Here is a 25,518-nt window from a genome sequence, read left to right as displayed (position 1 = left end):
ATTTCTTTATGAAAAATATATAGGGATGATTGCAGCCTTTGGATTTTTTTCCTCCCACCTTTTTCCCTTCAAATTTAGATCTCGTCACTAGAGAGGGATAAACGGAAACTATCAACTGCTATTTTTTCCCATTCTGATTTAATATTAAAAAGGACAAAACACAAAAGCTTTTGAAAAAACTTTAACAGAGTATCGCTTGAAAAATTTTTGATAGCTTTAGAGAGATTTTTACAAAACCACTTTATATATAAACTTGCTTTTAGACTATGTTTTAGGCAACACATCTCACTTATTTCCATCTATTTTTGTAGATTTTAATTGTCTTATTACAGTCTACAAACCAGATGTAAAATTGCTCAATTCTAGCCCTGTAGGATTATAGCCGTACATCACAGAAATACCCCGTGATGAGTTGTAACGGAAGTGCTATTTGATCTGATTAAATACATGACAAGACCAACTAAGAAGAAAGCAGCATAGATTTGAGTTTCCGTGGGTAGGTGTCACTTTGACAGGAGGAAATCTGGTTTTTGTCTTTGCAAAACCTGGTGTGCAAATTAGCTTTTTCTCATCTGGAACCTTTAGAGAGCTGGAGGGTTTGGGTGAGATGTCTCACAGGCACCATTTGTTCCACAGGTTGCTTAACAGGCTGTCATTTTCTTTTGTTCTTGTCCTTATAATAGCAGTGACCAGGAATGATTCCAGAGCGTCTATTAACAATTTTGTGGCTCAATTTGTATTTTGAAGCTACTGAGTGAGAATTCCTTATGTGATTTGTATTCTACAGAAGCTCAAAATATGAAAGTTGTTGAGAAACTGTGCAGGTGAAATACATGTGTATTGTTTAGCAAATTACAAACTAGACATCCAAATGCAGTCCTACTCAGCTGACCAAATACAGCTGGTTTTTAGCCTCAATTTTTCAGGTAGTCAGTGAAGCCTTGAGAGTACTCCTTGCACGAGAGAATCAGTTTTCCAGTATTATTTTGGTAATTTGCCTTAACTGCTTGAGCTGTTGCAGCAAAAGGTTTGTGAGGAGTTTGATATTTGAAAGCAGGAAAATTATACTTACATATTGTTTCTGTATTCAGTTTAACTGAAGAAGTCTAACACAAGCATTCCTTGATTTGGCTCTTTCAGGTGAACTTTTTCTCCAAAGAAAACTGTAATTTTAATTCTTTAAGTTTAAAATCTGTGGTGTAGTCTCTGGGTTTTTTTTTTACTGTCAGACTCTTAGTAGATCAGTGCCTAAGAGTTCAGTGAAGTTAGTTTTGACTCTTCAACATATCAGTAATATTCTGAATTGAATGGCTATAGTAGACCAGTTGCTAACCATTGGTTAACGAAAGGAAAATTGTTCTACTTTGCTTTTTATTGTTCCCCATTTTTTCTGAGGGATGATTAGTTATTTAAATAAGTAGAAATATTTAAATTTGGAGGGCGTACATTTTTTGAGGACTTGTGATTGGTAGGATCTTGTAAATTGTGAAGTCAGGAAAATACTCTAGGCTCATGCTTCCAGTTTTTTGAAAGTATTGCAAATACTTGCTGAAGCCACTTTCTATTACTAGCTCTAATTCTTTATTAAGACGCTTGAAACATCATTTGCTAACTCTTGATGCAAATACCAAACTTAAAATTAACCTAACGCTGTTTGAGGGCTCTAATACATTTGTTGTATTTGCTGAAATCGCTTCCTGCTGACAGCTGAATGATGTACCTATTTTCTGACTTAACCTACAGCATCCACTTGTCTGCCACAGCTTCTATTACACTTGGTTAAGGGAAGTAACTCTTCTTAATATTGCTTAACTTTCCTAGGAAAGGTTTCTAACTATAGTTATTTTGAAAGGCTTCAGCTCCCCTAAAAAAACCTCTGTTGTAATTGTCCTAGGTATTAAAACTAGAGCTGTCACCATTGTTTGTCAAGGTAATGACGGCATTCCTGGAACAACTTAAAACTACTTAGAGGTGTATATATAGTTTTGTCAGCTGCTAATAATTGGCTTGCCCCACTGTTTTGGAAGAAATGAAGTGGTTTAGAGATGTATGTATATAATATTTGATTCTAAAACCAATACAAGTAGGGTTTAGTACTGTCTGAGTAAAAAGGGCGTCAGCATATTTATTCATTAGCACACTTACAGATGCTGGTTTGGAACACCCTATCCAGCTGGAATCAGATCCAATAAAAACAAACTAAGCTTTGTGTTTATTTTGTGTTGTTTATTTATAAGTGCATGTGTTTTTACCTTTTTCATAAAAAACATAGCGATCTCTCTAAAACCCAATTTTTAAATAGGTGGTTGTATGTAAGCAGTCATGTAAGCACTCCTTATGGTATAGGAATTATCTCAAAATGACTGTCTTCTGAGCAGCATCATACATTAGTCAAAAGGTGGATATTTATTTTATCTAGAGACTTGCATGAAATATGTAGTTGTGACCCTTAGAAAATGGAGTAACTATTCTGTGAGAAAAGAAAACTAAAGCATATTTTTGGTTAACCAGAAGGCTTATTTGTACTTTCCCCTGCAACGATTTAGTAACAAAACCTTAATAAATGAACCAGGATAAAAGTGACAAAACAAATTTAATTTTGTGGCAATCAAATGGAAGACAGATGTAAAGCCTTTAACAAGCACATATTCAGCTATGGTGGTTAGCAAAACTTTTTATGTATTTAAACTGAAGCATGACTGAATCTGTCTCCCTTCTGCTCCAATTCCTGTATTGGGAAGTTTTCATGTGAAGAAGTGGTATTAAAGGAGAGAGTGAAGCCTTTCATAACCTGGATAAAAAAGGGTGTGATTCTAAAAAGTTTGGAGAGGAAAAAGATTTTCTAGGAAGTAATTAAGAACGAAGGTGATGATCTTTACTTAACATGAATCAGATCAAAAATCTACTCACTGCAGGGGCCAGGAGTGAGCAAGTGTTGTCGGAACATTTGGATGTTGAACTTCAAAAAGACTTCTCTCTGTCATTCTTAATGTTAGCAGATGTGGATCAGCAGGTCCCTAGTATGGACATGCATGAACAAGGAAGAGATCCAAAACATGGGCAGGCACGCCATTCAGTAGATTTATTTTTTTGTTAGTTGTATAACGACAATTACATTATTTCGAAATTATTTGCTCAGTGCTGTTTGACAGTTGAAGTAAAATATCTGTTCATCTGTGATGTACTTTTTTCTTTTTGGTGAGACTGTCTTTCCAACTATTATCACTTACTTTGACGGCAGAGATTCCCCAATAAAATGCTTGTATATCAGTATTTTACCAAACTCTTCTCTAAATGCAATTGAATATGGGTGTATTCTCAGAATATCAATATAATTATTTTCTGAGAAACTATTTTTCTAGCAGCCAAAAGTCTCATACTGACTTATTAATAGATAAAACATGTTTAACGTATTTTTGAATTAGTATTCTAAGATGTGGGCTCTAGAGCTGACTAAAAAAATAAAATTAAATATTATTACATCTCATAAATGCTGAGAGAAAGAGTAGCACATAAATACCCTTCCCACTGTTAGGAGATCTTACTGATAGATAAACACTGACATTGCTTGGGCCTGAAACTATATAGAAAGATTTAAAAAACTAAACAGACTGATTTGTCATGAAGCCATCAAGCTGTAATATATTATTACCGGCCTGAATATTAGTGACACATTGCAGAGAGGATTAGCATCATTCATTTTTATATAAGATAATGGGATACAATGATGAGGAAAAACTAGGAGGAATTTTGGTAGTTAATCAGATCTAAGAAGGGAGAGGAAGTTTAAAAAAAAAAATCATTTCACATAGACTATGAAATAGGGAAGTGTTTCTAATTTTTCTATACTTCCCCAAAGTCTCAGGTGATTGTGACCCTAATGAATAACAAAAATAACCCTGATCATACGTAACATATTTGCATAAGATTGATTTGCAGGAGAAGGAAATGACAAGTTCTTCAGGATGGTCTAAATAAATGACATAGAATGTCAGAAGTAGTTAAATTTTCTGGCTTTTAAAATCAGTCACACTTCTGTATTGGGAAAGCCAGTAGGTCGTTATCACATGAGCATGTGCATCCTACAGAAGAAGGGCAAAGCTGCAGTCTTAGTACTAACGAGGTTTGTAGTGTAAGGAGATATTCTCAGTGCAGAGAGATTTTATGAAGACTTGGCTTCATCTGTAAATCTGGTCTTATTTTCATGCACTCTAACTGCATTTTAACCAGCTTTTTTCCTTTCCTTTTTTTCTCTCTTTGCATGCTTTATTTCTTTTGTTTGAACATTAGGAGCAAAAGCGCATAGATGGCACCACCCGTGAGGTGAAAAAGGTTAGAAAAGCCAGGAACAGACGCCAGGAGTGGAATATGATGGCGTATGACAAAGAGCTTAGACCTGACAACAGGTTGTCTCAAAGTGTGTACCATGGAGCATCTTCCGAGGGATCACTGTCCCCAGATACTAGGTCTGTTTACGGCAAAGACGTTTGTTATACCACAGTTGTATGTTCAGAAATACTGAGTAGAATTAGGTGTTTTTACAGGTTGGGAATAGCTAGAAGAGAGAAAACATACAATGCATCTTTTAAAGTTCTTCTCAACATTATTTTAAAGCATAAATAACGTAACAAATTCTGTGATGATTTTTTTCTTCCTCAGCTTCAGATGAGCGTTTTGTCATCATAATGTTATACACTGTAGTGAAATAAGTGTTTGTTGCATGCTTTATAGTTGATCTTGAGTAGCTGTAGTTACAAAAGCATTTAAGTCTGCCTGTACTAGATAATGTCAGTACCTCTTCCTTCCCGACTAGTTTGTCGTATGTTATGCTGCTGGTAGCTTAATAAATATTTTTCCGTGATCTACTCAGTCGAGCATACTTTCACCTCTAACAGAATGCTTTAATGGGGGAATAGTTCAGCTTTATTGATGTTATGTTTGTCTAAAAAGCAAGCTACAAAACTAGATGCAACATTATTGCCTGAAGTAGCAGAAATCTCTGCTTAGAGACACGCATTCATCTTTGTTGAGTAGGATTCCCCTTGAGCTCAGTGGGAGTTACTTTCTCCTAGTGTGCACGGAGGTCTGAGTTTTCACTAAGCTGGTCTCACTAGAGGATTTTCCCACTTATTTCATTTTCTCTGTCGTGGTTAATTGCTAGCAGTAATGTTAGGAATAAAGAGAATCTTGAATGGCTGGGTTGAGGAAGCAGCCACCACTGCAAAAGTGTGGACCAATACCTTTAGTCTGCTGTCCAGTGGAGATTAATTTAAAAAAAATAATAATCTGCTCAGAACTTTGTATATGTACTGTTTTGGTCTTTGTGAAGAGTAATCCTCTTGTAATTGAAAGAAATTTTTAAAAATTGCTACTGCTGTTTCAATAATATATTTGGACCCCCTCTCTTTGTCTAAAATCCTTTAATCACCAATTTTTACTTTATTTTTTTTAGTTTCAAATGCAAAATATTGTGTCCTGTTTGCCAGTCTGTAGTGTTTCACTGAGACTATGCTTTCTGTAGGTTGATCTGGTAAAATGACATTGATGTTCAGCTGTCAAGTGCAAGATGTGGATTTTTTCGTCATGAATTCTGCGTTTCACACATTTTGATTCTTTTTCTAGCCTTAACACCTTGCTTCCAGGATTCCCAAGTTTAAATAATCATATTGAAGTGTTTTGCTTTTATATCCCAGCAATTTCAACGTGTATGTGAATGCTTGCAGATATCCATAGTATTTGCAATCTGTAGGGTTTTTTAAGCAGAAATTGTAGGATGCATCATTATGTTGGATATAGATGTTCTAAGATGACAGATATCTTGTACTTATATAAGCCTCTATCAAATTCTGTAATGTATGGAGAACTTTCAATCACTGATACTTTATTCATTGAAATTTAATCCTGAAGTCTGTTTTACATGCATGAAGGGTTAATTTTGTGAGTGGTAGTGAGGTGGAGAGAAGGCTTTCGAATTTTTGTGTTGCGTTAGTCTTAGCTGTAGGAACTAAGCTATAAAATACCCCATACTTATAGAAATAAGTACTGGTTTCAGAGACGCTTTTATGCTGACAGCTACTGCATGAGCAGTGTTTTGTAAATAAGGTCTGAAAGAAGTGTATTTGGCTATATTGTGGTTCTTTTTTAATGCTAAAGTAAAAAAAAGCTCATGTTTCTTCTCGTTTGCTAATTATAAGAATTACTCACTGAACATTGACATCCAAGTGTCCAGACTGTCACAATTTACAATGTATTTGTTATACTTATTGTACTTTAGAGAGAGAAACACAAGCTGAATCCAAACAGAAACCAGCAAATTAATGTGAGAAAAGTAAGAACAAGAAAAGAAGAGTGGGAGAGAAGGAAAATGGGCATTGAGTTCATGAGTGACGCAAAGAAAATGGAGCAGGCAGGAAGCATGAAAGAGGACAAAATGCCCAAAGGGTTTGTCATTTTGTTTTACTCAAAGCCCTGGCTTTTTGTTGCTTACCTTGCTTCCAGTCTTACAGATAAGTGCATCAGTTTACTGTGTTCACTAAAAGCCAGGCTGCACGATTGTTCGTTACTAAAACAACTATTTGCAGTAATGGGATTAAGAGATCCTTTTGCTCCCTCTCTTGGGCTTATTTGACAGAGCATCCTAGACTTTGTATCTTTATGAACTCTCTGCTCAACTAATATTTACATTTCCCAGTTTCTCTAAGCCTTTCCAGCAAAATTAATTGTGCAAACAAAATAAAAAGCGTTTTCTAACTTTTGAAATTGGTTTCCTCTGCTTTGGTGAAATGTACTCTTCTGCATAATTGTGTGTGCTTGCAGTATTGCTTTCCTTTTTCTGCTGCCGTTGTTAACTTAAGGCAGGCCTGATAAGTATTATCATTTCAAACAGTGGACTGTCAAAATCATTGTCAAAAACAATATACCTCCTTATGGTTACTAAAGAACTCTAAACTCTGGAGAAAGCTCTAAATTTTTTTGCCTCTGCATTATAGGAGGACATTCTGCATGCAGCTAGTATGCTGAAATATTGAAAACATTCCATTTCAGTCCTTTTATGCTGACTTTTCAGACTAATTTATTTTCAAGTCATGTTAAACTGAACCATGTTTTTTTGTTGCATTTGTTCTTGTGCTTTCTGTGGACGTACAAGGGAATGGTGCTTAATCAGGGAGTCCTGTTACAACAAAAATAATTCTGTTTGCATTCTTTTTAGCTTTTCTTGTGAGCTATTTAGATAATACCCTGTTACACTCACATAATCTGTTCTTCTGCATCCATTTACTTTAATTTTAGGTCCCATGCATCTGATGTTACAGATTATTCTTATCCTGCTACTCCGAATCATTCCCTCCATCAGCAGATAGCAATGCCTTCATATGGAACAGGAGATGGTCCGCAGTACATGGCAGCATCCCAAAGCCATGAGCATGAATACAGACCACCTTCCACCACTGTACGACATGCTACTTTAAACAGACCTCAGCAACCACCTCCACCTCCACCCCAGCCTTCAGAGGGCCAACATAGCTCAGTACCTGTGGTACCAGCAGAATATGGGTAAAACTCCTGATTTATTCCAGTGGATTCTTGACAAAACGACAGGGATGCATGTTTTTCATAACCATCATAACATATAATGCATACACGCAAAAAGACCCCAAATACATTTGTTATCTCCCTGGGAGGACTGAAAAAAATTGGTATAATTTCTATGTATGAACTGAATTTAAGTGAAAAAGTAGTGAAAGTATTGAGTATTGAATGTGGTGAAATCAATATGCTTGTAAAATATTAAGGGTTCCTAATATGATATTAAAAAGGGGATAGTTTTCCTTTAATGTGGAAAGTAGCGTAATTTGAATAATATTTTAAACTCAGGCAGCGTGCAGAAAAAATATTGCTGAATGTGATTAATATGGCAGTCTGTGGTGCATCCCTGAAATGACTTTTTAAAGGAGCTTATGGCAGAATTGGAAGGGATCTCCTCAGACACAGACTCGAGTTCCTCTGCTGTCACAGACAACTCCATAATTCAAGATATGAATTTATCAAACTCCTATGTAGATATTTTGCCTGAATGCATTCTGAAGGAAGGCTGGCGCCAGAGTCCTAGCCCTGCGATGGCAAGAAAACATCTGTTTTCTAACCAGTCTGTGCCTTTTTGTTCTTTTGCTTGCATAGCTTAAACTTTCAAGTTGTAACCTAAGGAAAACTGTAATCATTCTTGCCTCTGTTTTAAACTAAGCAAGGCAAGGTTTTTCAGCCTCACTTGATACATCCTGGGATAGCATTTGCCTGATTCATGACTGTATCATGCTGTACGTGACTCAGTTATGCTCTGATTGACTGCTCCAACCTGCATTTTCTCTGTTATTTCCAGTTTATAACAGAAATACTTGTGCTTAGTCCCCAGGTACATAGCCATTGTCAGTGTATCACAGTCGTCATACATTGACACGCATCACTGAATGTCATCAGTAACTTCCCTTCAACTCCTGTCTACTATATCTAGTTCTTTACCTGCTTCATAACTCTTACATTGATTCCCATTTTTTCTGCTTAAGAATTTTTTAATGACATTTTAACAAGGAAATAATCTCTTCCCTGTTCTTCCTCTTTAAAGTATCAGTCAAATGTATCAATTTAATTAAATAATATTTAAATTGATAAACTTGACTAAAGAAGCACATGAGATGCATGATATACCTTTGGGTAAATCTTTCCATTCATACTTTCCGTTGTCCTCCATGCCTCTGTCTCTTACTATCTCTTAATATTTGTTCTAACACTTGGTCTTCAATGGAAGTGATATGCATAGTCTCCAGTTTTCTTGGTCCCTTCTTCATCATAGGCACTGAATTTAATATTCTCACAGAGTAGATGTTTAGTAACAAATACAGCTTTATACTTAACTAGGCAGGAGTATTAAGATAAAAAGTCTCACTTTGTGGAGTGCTGAAAGGAATGCTGCCTTTAACTTCGTCATCTGTCTTAAATCTCTCAATGTATTATCAATATTTGACAATTCATACGTTTATAGTCACTTGCATATTTAACTCACCAGTTTAAAATCCTTTTGATCTTTGTTTTAGCTGAGGTTGGATGAGAGCAGTTTAAGGGGTGATGATTCTGTAAGTCGTAACTTTCAATGCATTAAATGTTTTTGTTCTGTTTTATATAGGATGCTTCCAGCTCAGATGGTGGATTATTACAATCCCACCGGTCCTCCCCCTCCTCCTCCTCCCCCTATGATTCCTTCAGCACAAACGGCATTCGTTAGTCCCCTCCAGCTTCCTGTGCCACCTTCCCATTCTGGACTGGTGACTGGCTCTACCTATGCAGCTACTCATCCTCCTCCTTCTAGTGGGCTTGTTGTCACTGCTCCTCCTCCTCCCGGCCCACCTCCTCCCCCTCCGGGCCCTCCTGCTGCAGGTTCATCCCTCTCTTCCTCCCCAATGCATGCTCCTCCGGCTGCAGAGGCGAAACGTCACGAACCTGCACAGCCGCCAATAAGCGATGCACGGAGCGATCTTCTTGCTGCCATTCGAATGGGTAAGTGGACACTTTAGGTATTTCTTTTTTTCAATGAAAAGCACTGTGTTTTCCAGTGATCTGAGTTTATGGCTTCTGTTCCCAGCTGGGAAACTGGTTAACGCAGAGACTGGTTAACCAGAGGTACCACACACCCATTCTAACATGTATTGACCCTGACTTTGGATCTTTTTCTAATGCCCAAAGCTTTGTCAAACATGTTCTAGTGCTTGTGTGGACATAACCAAATGAAAACAGAACTTGTGTTTGTTACATAAAGTAGCCAGTAGGGGTACATGGATTTTTCCTTCTGTTCAGAACTGAGTTATCCAACACCAGGCTTCAATTCACTGATTTTTAACAAGTGACTAATGGCTGTTCCTGACTTTGCTTACAAAATGGAACTGTAGGTCTAATGGTCAAAAGATCAAAAGGACCCGTACAGTCTTGACTATTTAGTTTTAACATACAGTTGAGAGTTTTAGAAGTCTAAAAAGTATTCAGTCTCTGAGAATGGATTCCAGTCTGCCTTCTTTGTCTTTCTCTCTTCCTTGCTCAGGGAGGCTCTCTGACTCAGTGGTTTCTTTTTTTCTTCTTCTTTCTGAATATATTTTTAGAATACAAGAAACGCACCAATAACAATATGAAATTTAAAATCTCTTATGCAGAAAACTTTGTCTGAGAGTAATTGTCTCTATAGGAATCCAGCTGAAGAAGGTGCAGGAACAACGTGAGCAAGAAGCAAAGCGAGAGCCTGTTGGAAATGATGTGGCAACCATCCTTTCAAGACGCATTGCTGTGGAATACAGCGATTCTGATGATGATTCAGAGTTTGATGAGAATGATTGGTCAGATTGAACCTGGTCCAAGCCCAGTGGCAAGTTCAGTAAATACTTGGCTTCAGTGATTACTTTCTTAGCAAGATGTAAAGCAGGACGCTGACATGTATTAAGGCTAGTGATCGAAGTGCTAAAATTGAGTTGGTATTATTCAGAAGGCTGTAGCTTAGCAACTCTGGTAATGATGATGTGATTATGCTTATGCAGATCAGAAACTTGTCTTACTTTCAGTATTTACCGCATAATACTTAAGTGCCACTAAATGTAGCAAATCATGTGCTGCATGCAAAATATGCTGCAGTTGTTGCACTGTTACAGAACCAGCATTTTATTTTACTTTCCTGATCTTGAAGGGATAAAATATATTTTTTTGACTTTACATCTTATTCTTTTAATTATGTAAGCAATGTAGGTACTTGTGAAGTGGTCTGGTTGTTAGTCTTTGAGGGCAGTTAACTATATGACTGAGTGAAGTGTTGAGTTCCATAAATAGGATTTTTAGCTTTTTTTATTAGTTACTGATTATGCCCACCTTAGTCTATTTTTAATCACTTCTGGGCGTAGGTTTTTTTGCATATAGAATTGTTTTTATATAATCTTTTTTTTTAATCTTAAAAATGTAGAAGATGATGAAATGTATGCTTTGAAGAAGGAATCCATGTGATCCAAAATTACCGTTTTGTGAGCAGACTGGCTAAGTTTCTAACAGTACCAGCTCTGGGTTTGCTGGCTGCTTGTTGGGCAGAGTGCTGGGGAGTCCCTGATAGGTAGCGGATTCATGTCCACATTTCAAATGAAAGTTAAAATACCTGTAGAGCTTTTCAGTTTTGTGGTACAGATCAACTAGATGCAAAGACTTCAGGATAGACCTGATTGAAGCCATACGGTTATTGCAGTGTAGAAATGTGACTCTCTTATTACTGAACATTGGAACAGTCCAGATCTAGCAATCAGATACATTTCACAAGTATTAAACTTGGGTTTTATGCCTGGAGGTATAAATGTTTGTAAATAAGTGTTGTTGTTGGTTTGTACATGTATAGTCATGACAGATCGTTTTCTGTTTCCTGTAGCACGTTTGCTCAAAACTATTATTTTGAATGTATTTCTTTTCCAGTACATCCCGTTGATAAAACATTGGCAGTTAAAGCAGTTGTAATGTCTGTTTAGGTACTATGCCATATATATGCACACACTTGTTTTCTCCTTCCCTAGGAAGAGTTGCTGCCATACAGTCTGCTTTGGCTGTCTGTTTTCTTTAAAAGTAATAACCTTTTTTTTTTTGTACAGTATTAAAATGGTTTTTTGGGTTTTTTCTTTCTTCTGGACTGAGAGTCAGGCTGCTGCTTTGCCTGATGAGGCTTTTTAAAAATGTATTCATAGCGGGGGAAGAGTTCTTTCCTTACCAGATTACAGTTTTAATCTTTGTAACTGAAGTCTGTGTAATTCCAGGTCCGACGTTTGGTAAAGCTCCTTTTTTCCATGAGACCCTGTCTGTTCTTAAAAAAAGAAAGTATGTAAAATAAAAAGAGAAATGGAAGATTATTATCTAACTTGTGTTTAAACAATTAACAGGCCTGGAAATGTAACAGTCTAACACGATGTTTGCATGTGAACTATCGGCTACTGCATTTGCTGTTTATTCTGCGTTATGAGTTTTCAATCTGCGGTGGCTGTCTTTATGGTAGGGTGGTAACATCCTGCCTCGATGTTGGGGTTAAAATTTATCACGTAAAGTATGACCAATCTCTGCATAACGGCGAGCAGCTTCAGCTCTTGGGAACTGGTGGCAGCTGGAGGTACTCATCTCTGTTGCAGTTGGAGCTGGCTTTGTCTTTGCCTTGAACTACAGAGCTGAAGTCTGCTTTATTTTGTGTGCTGGAGTCTGGGGTCTGTGTGTCCACCACAGAGGACAGAATTTAGGCCGTAGCCCGATGGTGGTTTTCATCACTGTATGAGAGATGACTTATCATCATGCTGTGCTTGCGGAGTGGCTTGCAAAATGATTCTTTGGAGGGAGTGGGCTAAAAGCGTAACTGGGACTGCATCGTTACGTCGCTGTATAGGTGGGGAGAGTACTCTCAGTATTCTTTTAATACATGCTGAAATGAAATATCTCAGTAGAAAATTCTTTCCAATCTAATGAAATTTGATATGACAGAAGATATATTTTATGAGCACAGGAGTTGGGTGTGTCTGAAATTTTGTAATTTGTGTTAATTTTAAATAATAAGCATTCAACAAGCAATCAGTTGTGACCAGTTAAGATAGTGTAGATTTTTCAGTCATAGTAGCTGACCTGTTTTTCTGAACCTGCAATGTTGTCATTTTCCTTTCGGTATTTTATTAATAGAATGTGAATTGAATTTAGTGATGTAAACTAATATTATTCTAGGCTGTTTTTATCAGTTTTATCACACTTTGAGTTGTGAAGAAGTAACAAATATGAATAAAATCTCACTTTTAAGCCTGTGTTTCTTTCCTTAGATTAGTAAGATTTTGCTATTATTCTTTATCCCTTCTTGATAAATAACGGAAATGAAAATGTAGAGCTCCCAAATGCTATCTGTGATCCCAGGAACCACGATTTTACTGCGTTGGAGGCTGGAATCTACAAAACCAGACTCCTTTTAAGGTCCTGCTGCTCCTCCTAACGTGCATACTTCTTTGTTCTTTTGCAACCTTGATGCAAGCTCCAAGTTGAATTTCTTGGCTGGTGTAAACAGGCTTTAATTTCCCTACACGTAGCTTTATTCTTTTTTTCAGTGAAATGCATTAAACAGCTTTGCTTCCAAAAAGACAGAACAGAATGTACGAGTTGTATTAGCAAGTTCCCTTCCCCACTTTTTTTAATAAGAACGAGTCTTCGTCAGTTAATGACACCAAGCATGATACTGTAAAATGCAAACCAATGTCTGCCTACTTGAAAAATATTTTTAATCTTTTAATTGCAATCAGGTTAAGACCTGGTATGGTAACAGGAGAGGCTTTTCATCATACTGGGAAGAACTTACATAAACCAATTGTGTAATACAGTAGCCTAATTGTAAATTTAAAAGATTTGTTTATGCATCTTAGACTTGGTTGTTTCCTGGGAAAAAAAATTAATCTTTACTCTGTTCAACTGAAAATTCCAGGCCCTCTTGCGCTTGCTTCTTATTTTGCTGAAATTTTCCATCGATTTGACCTTAACTCAGGTGATTTAGAGCAAAGACACCAATAAAAACTGAATTTATGAGCTTGCAATTTGGTTCAAAGGCTGTTTAGTAAAGCATTTATAACTGCTCGTTTATCAGTTGGAGTTAAGACTGATCACTCGGTGTACCGCTTCTACAGGTTTTATGGTTGTCTTTTGAATGTTAAAAAATATTTCCATGCAACTAAACTGGCATCACTTGAGTTTTTAGGTATTTTGGATTTTTCTGTACTAAGATGAACTGCACGAAGAATAAGGGAAAAAAAAAATCTTTATTGTGAGAGAGGTGCATGCTGTTCAGAACAAGCTCAAAATTGAGCTCGTTTGTGGTATGCAAATGGAGTTGGGAGGAAGGGAAATTTACTCTTCGGGAAATCTATTCCTGTGATGTATTTTGCAGGTATGCTGTCTCTCATGTGCCAGGCGTAGTTTTAATAATGAAGAGGTGTTTGCTTCCACTTGAAATAACACACAGAAGGATACAGCAGATGTGTAACTTCTGAAAATGTTTAAAATCTCACTGTAAACTGAACTGAGTGTAAACCTCTGATGATAATGAAAAATTCATTAGAATCTTGAGGCTGGAAGCTGAAGTTGCACAAATTCAATCTCAAGCTGAGATACTATTTCCTAGCAGAAGAGTAAAATAAATATTAGAACAGCTTATCCAAAGATGGCTTTGACAGTGTTGGGGTTTTTTTTAAATATTTTTTAAATTTTGTTTTTTAAGGTGACATTACCCTTCTTCCTCCTGAAAAACCAAGCAAAAAAAAAATCCAACCTACCATAGTCTGCTTTTTGGAAAAGTTTCTTGCCCTGGGAGGGGAGGTAGCCAGCATGAACTGTAAAGTCTGAGTCTGAATTTGAGGTGTTCCTGATACCAGCACATACAAACACACAAGAACTGCACACACATGGAAGTCCAAAGATTTTTCAGCATCTTGAGGCAGCTCTGCATTTGTGCACTTCAGTGTTGTCTGTGTGCTCGGTGCCATACAGGGAGTGAAAATAAATGGGATCCCTCCTAGAATCTCTCAGCCCCTGGCATCTGCCACAGAATAGTTGGGAGTGATTTGAGCATGGCACTGAATAACCTTCCTGGTTCCCTTGGACTTTAAGGAAGTGTGGGAACTCCAGAAGGACTGTAGGTTTCCAGTCAACCATTGTCTTTCATTAGAGGTGGATAGAAAGAACGGGAACGCTGAAGAAAAAAAAAAAGGTCCTTTAAGTACAAAACAGGGGGAAAGAATATAATATTTTGATTTTTCTACTAATACGAGGAGGCGGTGGAGGCAAAGAGTATCTTTTTGTGTGCTGTCAAATATCTGTAGGTTTCTATGGAGAAACGTGTTCTCATCTAGATGACATAGGTGTGGGCCACTACATGTGGAATGTAATGTCGTATGTTTGTGCTGGACTGCGCTTTCCTTCAGCTGCATAAGAAAACAAGTAGCCCTTAAGAGATTCTTAGCTAAATATAGTAGTCTCTTTAGAGATTAATTCTTAGTGCTGCAGATAAATAGAGAAGTTCTTATCTGATTAGCCGGAGGAGGGAGTACTTCTCTTCTTCTGTCTTGGTGGGGGAGGTCACGTGCAGAGTGCTTTGGAGATTAGAGCTGAGGGCAACCGTTTCGGAGATGTCTCAACAGCTCGTCTTAGATGTGTTGCCTTTCTGAGCCACTCAGCATTTTCAGTTGCTAACACGCTGTCATGCCACGTGAAAACTAGTTGCCCCATTCAGCAATCGCTCACGTTGCCAGTGTAGTGTGGGTTAAAGGAAGGAAGAGAGGGCTGGGAATCTGAAAAGTTACCCTAATACCAGCTAATATTGAGCAATCTGTGCCGTCTGTCTTTGAGAGGAACCTTAAACAGGGGTCCTACCATCTATACTGAAGGAGATGGCAGAAGTCATGTTTTCTCTGTTTTTCTTGAAAATCAGGCTGATGCATTCCTTATTCAGTTTCCTGAGTAAACCTGCTGTTAATATTCTCTTTCTCTAACAAATTTGAGTTTGTGGTCCCTTATCAGGTACCTTTCCGTCACTTGCTGAATGGCCTGTGCCCATTGCTTGTCACCCTTTGCGAACTGGATGCAGTCCCCAGCTGTTGTAAAAATACCTTTACTCTTCTGAAGTCAATAGCGCGGTGCTGATTTTCACCTGCAGCCTGTCCCTTCTGTGTCCTTCTCTCTTGAGTCTCTTTCTTCTGGTTTTTAATAGGTAGTTTGCATGTTACCAGCCAAGGATTTTCCCATTAACTGTGTCAGCAGGACTTTGGTTGTTTGGTTGGTTGGCCATGGCTTCTTTCCCTTGAATAGATTCTTGTTCTGTGCCTGTGCTGGTAGCAGTGGATGTTACAAGGGGTGCTGCTTCCAGGTACAGGGCCTCCTTCCACACAGGATGATGGTAGTAGCAGGATTGTTTATCATAGGCTTAGCTTAGTGATGAAACTTGAGTATTTCCAAAGTTCCTGCTCATTCCAGCCATGTGAGACCTCATGTTAATCTTGTTTTGGACATAGGGCTACAAATACGATTAGGGGACTATAAAATCTCTCTTATGAAGAAAGGCTGAGGGATTTGGGTCTTCTTAGTCTGCAAAAAAAGACTGAGGAGGGACCTTATCAATGCTTATAAATACTTAAAGGGTGGGTGTCAGGAGGATGGGGCCAGGCTCTTTTCAGTGGTGCCTGGGGACAGGACAAGAGGTAACGGGCACAAACTTGAGCATAGGAAGTTCCACCTAAACATGAGGAGGAACTTCTTTACCCTGAGGGTGGCAGAGCACTGGCACAGGCTGCCCAGAGAGGTGGTGGAGTCTCCAACTCTGGAGACATTCAAAACCCGCCTGGACGCGTTCCTGTGCAACCTGCTCTGGGTGACCCTGCTCTGGCAGGGGGGTTGGACTAGATGATCTCCAGAGGTCCCTTCCAGCCCCTACCATTCTGTGATGGCTTCAGATTTGTGTGTATTCATTTTCTCTAGTCTGTTTTTGTGGTGTTTTTAGCTACATCTGGATTGGTTCATTTGTCTGTTCTGTTTGGGTTTCTTTCCAAATTTAGCAGACGTCCTAAAACTCTTTTTTTTTTTTTAAGGTGCCTTCACGCAGCTGGCTAAACTGCTTCTGAATGCCATTGCTGTGAATGTTATTTCTGTATTTGAGGAAGAAGGATTTTATTTTGTTTCATATTCTCATTATGACTACCACAGTAACACTTTCTAGACTGTAAAAGCTTTCTCATAAATTTATTTCTATGTGATTTCTGTTTATGGCACAGTTTCTCTTAACAAAGGGTTAGAAGTTTTGCTTAGTGTAGTTAGTGAACTTTTTGGATTGCTGTGAAGATCTCTTGTGTAGGTTCATCAAAATATTTAATCTGATTGTGACAAGAGAATGTTAAGGTATGTAATGTCTGCAGCACTGTGTTTCAGTGTGTACATTGAAATATTGACATATACCCGGACCTTGATTATTTATAATGTCAACGGTTCCTCGGGGCATTTGGAGTTCACTTTGAAATACATGGATCCTGATGGCTCTCGTTGCTTCTCCCAATAACCAGTCACTGACTTCCCATAGCTGTTGAAAACCACCATTGTGACATTTCACCAGTCTTCTAAGATAGATAAGCAAGATAGCCACCTTGTACCCAACTGACTTCATCAGACGAATTCTTATCTGAAAAAAAAAAGTTATCTCATTTTTGTTCATTCTCTGTATTCTCTTCAAAGCCCTCAGTGACTGTCAAGTCGCCCTTTGCCTCTTATATTATTTAAGAGCCATCTTCATTCTTTAAGTTGACATAGTCTGTCTAGGAAACTGAATTTAGGTCTACCACATGCTTTAAGTAAAGGACGCTCCATCCCTCTCCTGTGGTGCCCCTCCTGACCTATATTCCTTGCTATGTTTCTAGAATTTATATGAATTATGTATGTGGCATGATAGATTTACTTTGTACTTTGCCGAAAGTGATAATAAATCCTCACTTTAGGGATTTTCAAACCTAGTTAAAACACACCAAATTCTGAGGCAGGTGCTAACAACTAGAATTATTTGAGATAAGAGACGTGGGAGTTATCTAGCTGTAATGTTGCTTCTTACTTACCGTTTTATCAGAGAAAAAGCATTTAAGTGCAAGATGCCTCACTTCAATGGGGAGAGTAACACCACAGATCTGTGGCATTCTTCTGTCTCTTAAATGGGAGGTAGGAAAATAGAGGATTTTAGGACAGAGATGGTGAAGAAGAGAAAGGCCAGGATTTCTCCTGTGCTAAACAGAAGATATTTTGGTGAATAATTGATGATACTTCTCTTTGTATTTGTTTTATTTTATCTCCATACAGAAATACCCTCTGAATGGTGAGGCTAAGTTTTAACCTTCTCCCTGAAGATCACCTTATCTATTTTATTCTCTTCACCTTATTAGTTGCAGTATGTAATGACCTTTCTCTCCGATTCAGCCGTCTGCCTGCTTCAGCTTTTATTTCTTTCACTGATCAGATGAGACATGAGAGCACAAACGGCACTGGCAGTGCTGCTGGCCTCAATACCTGATTTGGATAAATAGACTTAAGTTGACATTTAAATAGGAAATAGTCGTCTTTAAAATTCATGAATACAAGAATTATTAAAGGAGTCGAGCGAACTGGGAATGTTTCCTACTCAGAAAGCGAAACATGAATATTCAGGGTGGTAGGATATTTAAGGAATCTGTGGGTAAAGCGTACTTCTAAAGTCGAGCTCTATTATAAGGCTTCCAGGTGTGAGCTTTGCACAATTGCTGTAATTGCCAGCCTGCTGCAGGTATCGCTTCTCTCTGGGTTTTGGGCAGCAACCATTATTCTCACCCATCTGTTCCAAAGCTAACAGGGATCCCAGCACTGTAGAAAGGTTGTAGAAAAAATTGGTCGGCTCTGGAAGCATATGTGGAATGAAATGGAGTAGTGGTGGGACGGAAAGAGCAAAGTGTCTCTCTGAGAACATCAGGGCTCTTGGCAGGACAGAACTGAAGTTATCGAAGGCACCATTAATTTATTAGCACAGAAGTTAAAGAAAATAATGTAGAACTTGAAAGTGCCAGGTCTTGAGATACATGGCATGGGGATGTCTCAGCTCATCAGACTTCATGTCTCCATTTTTCCATTTGGTGCCCAAACCAGAGATGCGAAGGCAAGGAGAGTCCCTGGTAGTGTTCCTTTCCTTCCACTGGGATTGCTTTGAGATCCATAGATCACAAGTCCTCTACTGGAAATAGGCAAAACTGCAGCCTGAACAGGCTTCATGTCATCTGGTTGGTCAGCCCTGTCCATGTTACTCGGAAGCAGACCTCAAAGGGAGCCAGTCTGTACACGGGAGAGCAGTGGGTGCAGCAGTAGCCAGGCTTCAGGAGCTCTGCTTCCCGCTGCTGCAGCGAGAGCAGGTCTCACACTAAGCTGCCTCTGCGAGGAATCGAATTCGTGCGCTGCTCCATGACGGGAATTAAAGCATGGCAAGCGGGAATGAGCAGATTTGCTTCCAAAGTGCTTCTCATCCCAACTAAAATACCGGTATGGGCAGTGTCTGACCAGTGGCTGTGATCTACGCGTGACTGCCCAACAGCTCTGTTTTCACGGCTGTTTACCCTTCCCCGCCACACTCCCTCCCTCCTGTCCGCTGCTGTCGTCAGCCTTCAACATCCTACGTTGCTCAGCTTGGGAGAGGCAAGCACCCCTAGCTCGGATGTGCTGAACGTCTGGCAAAGTGTTGGCAGTTGCTGAAGAAGCATCGCTAATGAGGGAGCGTTTCTGAAAGCCGCGTGGGGCAGCGCATCTCCCACGCAGCGCGTGTAGCAGCCTAAACAGGCGCCTTCTCTGGAGCTCATCCCGGCAAACGAGCCAAGTAGGAGTAACTAGACAGTAAAAATCTATCGCCTGGCAATTGCACTGTAGTATTGGATTAAAATACAAGGCCAGGTAATGCAGGAAGCATGAAAATGTTTGAACGCGTTTATTCATCAGTTCGGAATTCCCTGCCCAACGAGGTGAGAGGGGAGCAAGGCATTTGCCTCCTACAATGCTGCAGTGGTGGCAGGAGAGCTGCAGGATGGCTCTCGGAGCTTTTGCCCTGCTCGAGCCAGCTTAATATCTGGGAAAACAATAAATTTGAGGTTCCTTCAATTTTTTGTGTGACCTTATTAAAACCTTAGCTTGATTGAGAAGGGACGTGCGAGGAGGGGGCTTCCTTTGGCAGCGATGGACCCATACTAGGCTTCTGTCTTCATCTTGGACCTGAAGCCTTAAAATCCTGTGGCAGGAGAATGAGGTGCTGCTGTAGGAGTTCTATCCCCTGTAAAGGCACCAGGTAAGAGGGACTGTCTTTTTGTAGAAGGATACTGACCTCCAGTGGACAAATGGGGCAATCGTTAAGAGTTCGTTCTAATTAAAATTTGGCTGTATGAGAACCCAGACAAGAGAAGTTGTTCAAGATACGGAGATTCCTGCACTTTGCTATACCCCAGACTCTCAATGCTTTTATTTTTCTGTACAACCACAGAGCAAAGATTCCAATGTACCTTGGTGAAATTTCGTCGTCTTTAAAATTGCTGGTCGTCTTAATAAAATGATGTCCCTTCAATTTCCACACGTTTTCTGTGGAGGCACTGCCCCGCGCAGACAGGCGTTCTGAAATAAGAGAAACCCAGCTATTAAGACATGATGCAATGTGAGCTCCGCTCTACTAATTTGATAGTTCCAAGAGGTCAAAGACACTGGAACTGTCCTTTGCAGATCTTTCAACTGTTTGTTCCTCTCTCAGTAACCGTGTGGTACCATGGTAGAAGCCGGTGTACAGCAAAAATCTCAGTGCATGTGCAGCTGTGACGACCTCTGGAGGCTCGGAGTCCCCCAGTCCTTGATGAAGTTAGAACAAGGCAGAGACGCTCCGAAATGTAAAACTGCCATGAAGCTAAAAGCACTGAAGCGACAAGATACAACAGCTGAGGAAGTTACTGCACTGCTGCTGAGCTCCCTCCTGCCTGTGAATGTCCTCAGAAGTCCTCTGAGCCTGCCCTAGTTGTGAGGTGATGTGACACTGCACAAATGAAGAGGAGGCCTCCAGGGAAGCTGGGAGAGGGGAGTGAATTGCAGTAGCTTAGAGTTGGATGTTTTAAGCTTTTCGTTCACAGAATCTCAGAGGGAATAGAGGTGGAAAGGGACCTCTGGAGGTCATCTGGTCCAACCCACCTCCTCAAGCAAGGTCACCTAGAGCTGGGTGCCCAGGACCATGTACAGATGGCTTTTGAATATCTCCAAGGGTGGAGACTCCACAACCTCTTGGGCACCCTGTGCCAGTGCTTGGTCACTCACTGTGAAAAAGTTTCAGAGGGAACCTCCTGTGTTTCCATTTATGCTCATTGTGTTCAGTTGTGTGCTTGAGCCCTAGGGATGCCGAGCATCTCTGCTCACTAACTGCCTTGCTGTAAACATAATGCTTGAGTTAAAAATGGTCGAGGTCCCTCTTTTTGCACGGGAGATGATGTACGGCTGGCAATGGATGTGCTGTTCTGCTTCTCAGTTACACGGCAATAAAAATCACAGCCATCACAGTTGTACAGACTGCATTTGCACAGCAGGTTCCATCATCAGACTTCTGGTGGCTGTAGCTGAGCATAAGATGAAACTAGAAAACCTTGGTTGTTCCTCTCAAGCCTTGCTTGACAGATGTGCTTTGAGTTTCACCATGCTGGAAAGGTTTTCTAATGCCCATCAGCAGCCTAATGAGAAATAACCTGAGGACCTTGTTGGGTCTGATGAGGCTGTTTTTCAAGGAGGAGGAGAGAGAGTTTTGTGGCTGCCTTTTAGAAAAGGACTGGAAGGGCAGAGTGAGGTTTTGGCAGACCTAGGTTTTTCTCTTTTCTTTTGTGAGCAAGCATGGGTTTGGAAGGGGAAGTAATTGGGAACCAGTCTCCCAGCCAAGAAGGGAAGTGTGTTCAGCAGCAAGAGCTAGTGGTGTTTCCTTAGGCTCCAGTGCCCCTTTGTGTGGTGGAAATGAGTCTTCATAGAAAGCCTTTCCTCTGGTCTTTCATAGGACCACGGGGTAATTCAGGCAGGAGGAGGCCTCAGGAGGTCTCTGGTCCAATGTGCTGCTCACAGCAGGATCAGCTCTAAGGTCAGACCAAGCTGTCCCTGCTGCCTCTGGTAAGATATTTTTTTTCCCCAGTGTGTGACAAGGATCTTCAAGATATGGGACTAAGCATTCCCCTCCCAAAGTGCAAAGACTGATGACGTGGGACCGACCACTGCCTCCACCATCGCTGTGAAGAGGAGAAAGCAAATGTTTCCTGGTCATTAAGGGAAGAGCACGTGGGAAACACCCTTGCTGTGGTATGGGGAGAGCTGCTGGCGGTGCCAACCTTCCTTCCTCCCCGGGCAGGCTCTCGGGGGAGAAGCCAGCTCGGGTGTGGGTGTGTTTATGCTGCTGCTTTGCTTTCTTTCTCCTCTGGAACTTCCCCAGATTTGGGGAATTTGAATAGTTGGTAGATGGAAGGTGTCACTGTCTTCCCCTGTCCTCCTCTGGTGAAACAAAAGGGGATAATTCTTCCCCTCGGGACAAAGATGGTGAGCTATATTTTTTGCAGCATTGCTGCGTACACCACACCTTCTCTCATAAGGAATCCATCCCAAATTTTCCTTAGGATGTTTGATGATGTGGCTGTAGATGCAGGTGTCAATGTGCAAAGGCCTAACCAGATTTCATTAGGTGTGTTATTGTCTGGAACTTGCCAATAAGTCGGCCTGCTGGTGTGAGAACAGATCGATGCTTGAATGACAACTAATCTATATTGTGAAATATATTATAGAATCTTTAATTTACATAGAGATGAAGCCTGCTTACTGGGAGTGGAAATCAATAGTGGCTTTTATGTCGTCCTCTCGGCGGAATATGAAATCTGAAACTCCATAATATCTAAACTGCATCAAGAGATTACAAGCCAATAGTACTAATAGCATAAAAAGGATGTTTTTTTCCCTTTCTTAATAAACTGGATATATCTGCAGTTTCCAGGTGTGGTTTTTTTTTTTTTTTGCTTTATCAGAACAAGAAATGTGTTGCAGGCATTATCATTTTATCAGCATTTGGGGTCAGAAGCTTGCGATGCCAGGTGGTGTATAAACACCAGAAAGAAAAGGTGATCCCTATGATTTGAGGGGTAGGTGGTGGGCAGCTACGTTATTTAAAAAGGAGCCTTGGGTTTTTCTTAATTCAGAGCCCACTCATGCACACAGCGATTTGCCATAGACCAAACTGTGCTCAATTTAATGCTGTAAAGATATCAAGCAGGGAGTGGATTCAGATTAAACCCAGCCATCCCAGCAAAGACCATAGAATCACAGAATGGTTCGGGTTGGAAGGGACCTTAATGATCATCTAGTTCCAACCCCCTGCCATGGGCAGGGACACCTCCCACCAGACCAGGCTGCTCAAAGCCCCATCCAGCCTGGCCTTGAACACTTCCAGGGATGGGGCATGCACAGCTTCCCTGGGCAACCTGTTCCAGTGTCTCACCACCCTCACAGGAAAGAATTTCTTCCTAATATCTAATCTAAATCTCCCCTCTTTCAGTTTGAAACTGTTACTCCTCATCCTATAGCTCCACTCCCTGACAAAGAGTCCCTCCCCATCCTTCCTGCAGGCCCCCTTCAGATACTGGAGGCTGCTATAAGGTCTCCCCGGAGCCTTCTCTTCTCCAGGCTGAACAGCCCCAGCTCTCTCAGCCTTTCCTCACAGCAGAGGTGCTCCAGCCCTCTCATCATCTTCGTGGCCCTCCATGTCGCCAGTGCGTTCCTACAGTGTACCGTGTGATTCCCAGTCCAGCTGGCTTCTGGTTCAGGTCTGCCCATAGCGTAACTGCAGCACCGGTCTGCACCGTGCCTTGGAAGGGCATTGCTGCTGCTTGATTTTGTTGTTCTTTGAGCTGACAGGAGCCGTATAACAATCTGCTTCAGCCATGCTGTTCTTCAGGCTCTATTTTTTCTACAATTTGCTTTGATCTTGAAAAGATGGGAAAGGTGACAATGAAAGAAAACATTTCCATCAGAACAATGTCTCTTTCCAAAGGCTTGTCACAACATGAAATACAATTAAAATTGACTGAACGCCCACAGTTGGTACATAAAATCTTCTGCTGTGCAGTTTATGGTGATTCACAGTAGCAGAGCACAGTGAACGCAGTGCGCCCGAGTATTGATGCTCCCTGGCTGGATCTCTGCAGCTTCTGCAAGTCCAAGTTGCAGCGCTATTTCTCAGCCCCCTCCACCCCCGCTGCTCTCTTGTCTTCTGTATGATGCATACAGTCATTAGTCCAAGACTAACTTTATTCAGGCTCTTTATATCACTTTTTCATCCTCTGATTTTAATTAGCTTTGCACAACAAAGTTAGGTCTGCCTTAAGTCTGCTGTACTTTAACTTACAAAGATGCAAGAGGCCAACTGTATGAGGTTTAATAAGGCCAAGTGCCGGGTCCTGCATTTCGGTCACAACAACCCCAAGCAACGCTACAGGCTTGGGGAAGAGCGGCTGGAAAGCTGCCCGGCAGAAAAGGACCTGGGGGCGCTGGTGGAAGGCCAGCTTAACATGAGCCAGCAGTGTGCCCAGGTGGCCAAGAGGGCCAACAGCATTCTGGCTTGTATCAGGAATAGCGTGGCCAGCAGGAGCAGGGAAGTGACCGTGCCTCTGTACTCGGCACTGGTGAGGCCTCACCTCGAGTCCTGTGTTCAGTTCTGGGCCCCTCTGTACAAGAGGGACATTGAAGTGCTGGAGCGTGTCCAGAGGAGAGCTACCAGGCTGGTGAGGGGTCTGGAGACCAGGTCATATGAGGAGAGGCTGAGGGGGCTGGGCATGTTTAGCTTGGAGAAGAGGAGGCTGAGGGGAGACCTCATTGCCCTCTACAACTCCCTGAAAGGAGGTTGGAGAGAGGTGGGTGTTGGCCTCTTCTCCCAGGTGAATAATGACAGGACCAGAGGAAATGGTCTGAAGTTGCGGCAGGGGAGGTTTAGGTTAGATATTAGGAGGAATTACTTTACTGACAGAGTGGTCAGGCACTGGAACAGCCTGCCCAGGGAGGTGGTTGAGTCACCATCCCTAGAGGTGTTTAAGAAACGTCTAGATGTGGCGCTTCAGGGCATGCTCTAGTGGCAGAGATTGTAGGTTGTTTGGTTGGACTCGATGATCTGAAGGGTCCTTTCCAACCATGAAGATTCTGTGATTCTGTGATTCTAAGAGGAACCAGCAGGTGCGAGAGGACAGAAATAAGGAAAGGACGATGACAAAACTGGGGTAGTGGGAGGAGAATAGGTGCATGATGTGATGGGAGCAGGGTTGGGTGCCCAAGAAGGGATGGGGAAAAGCTAGTTAAGGGGCTGGGGATGGAGGGGGTCTGGGAAGTCTGAAAGGATGGAGCTGTGATTGCTGGTACCAAAAGTAGAGAAACCTGGTACAAACAGTCAACTAAGGGACAAGCTGCAAGTGGGGAAACGTGGTTTGGAGAAGGTAGGCAAAGGAAAAGTGTGTGAGGAAATGGGCAGGGGTCTCTGTGCCTTCTAGAAAAATCATTGCCGTGCCTTGATGTGGAATCCCAGAGCCCTTCTGCTGCTGGGAAAGGTCTTGGGAACCGGAGGCAGAGCCCATTTCTCCATGTCTTACTTAAACTGAAGATGGCCACGGGTTGCTGCGCGTTGTCCGCTAGCTCATGTTGTAAAGAATGCGAAGAGTCCAGCTGGGATCACCCTTGGGATGGTAGTGCTGGGTGTGGGATGAAATTTTGGAAGGCTTTTTAGGCAGGCTGTTTAAATAGCTTGAAAAATTACCTTTTTCAGAGAACATATAATGGTTTCCAAGTGAATTACTCAAAACCGGGACTTTTTGAGACTAGGGTTTTCTCAGAATTTCTTGGAGAATAGAAATTAAAGTGTTGAGCCAG

At 40.9% G+C, this 25,518-nt stretch overlaps 1 protein-coding gene across 2 annotated transcripts in view; it reads left to right on the top strand.

The window, feature by feature from the left end:
• WASF3 (WASP family member 3) overlaps positions 1 to 11,907 on the top strand; it is an 82,723-nt gene extending 70,816 nt beyond the window's left edge. Inside the window, exons 8-11 of one of the 2 annotated variants that reach the window (XM_074568821.1) lie at positions 6,275 to 6,441; positions 7,291 to 7,554; positions 9,179 to 9,549; positions 10,229 to 11,907. In XM_074568821.1, the coding sequence (XP_074424922.1) occupies positions 6,275 to 6,441; positions 7,291 to 7,554; positions 9,179 to 9,549; positions 10,229 to 10,386 (960 nt within the window). In that variant the 3' untranslated portion in view covers positions 10,387 to 11,907. Of the gene's footprint in view, positions 1 to 4,290; positions 4,467 to 6,274; positions 6,442 to 7,290; positions 7,555 to 9,178; positions 9,550 to 10,228 lie in introns of both variants that reach the window. The other variant, XM_074568812.1, reaches the window with a different exon arrangement.
• The last annotated feature ends 13,611 nt before the right edge of the window (positions 11,908 to 25,518 follow it).

Source organism: Larus michahellis, chromosome 1, assembly GCF_964199755.1.
Source record: "Larus michahellis chromosome 1, bLarMic1.1, whole genome shotgun sequence".
NCBI lineage: Eukaryota > Metazoa > Chordata > Aves > Charadriiformes > Laridae > Larus > Larus michahellis.
The sequence above is the reverse complement of the archived record's forward strand: the minus strand, read 5'-3'. Positions and strand labels throughout refer to the sequence as shown.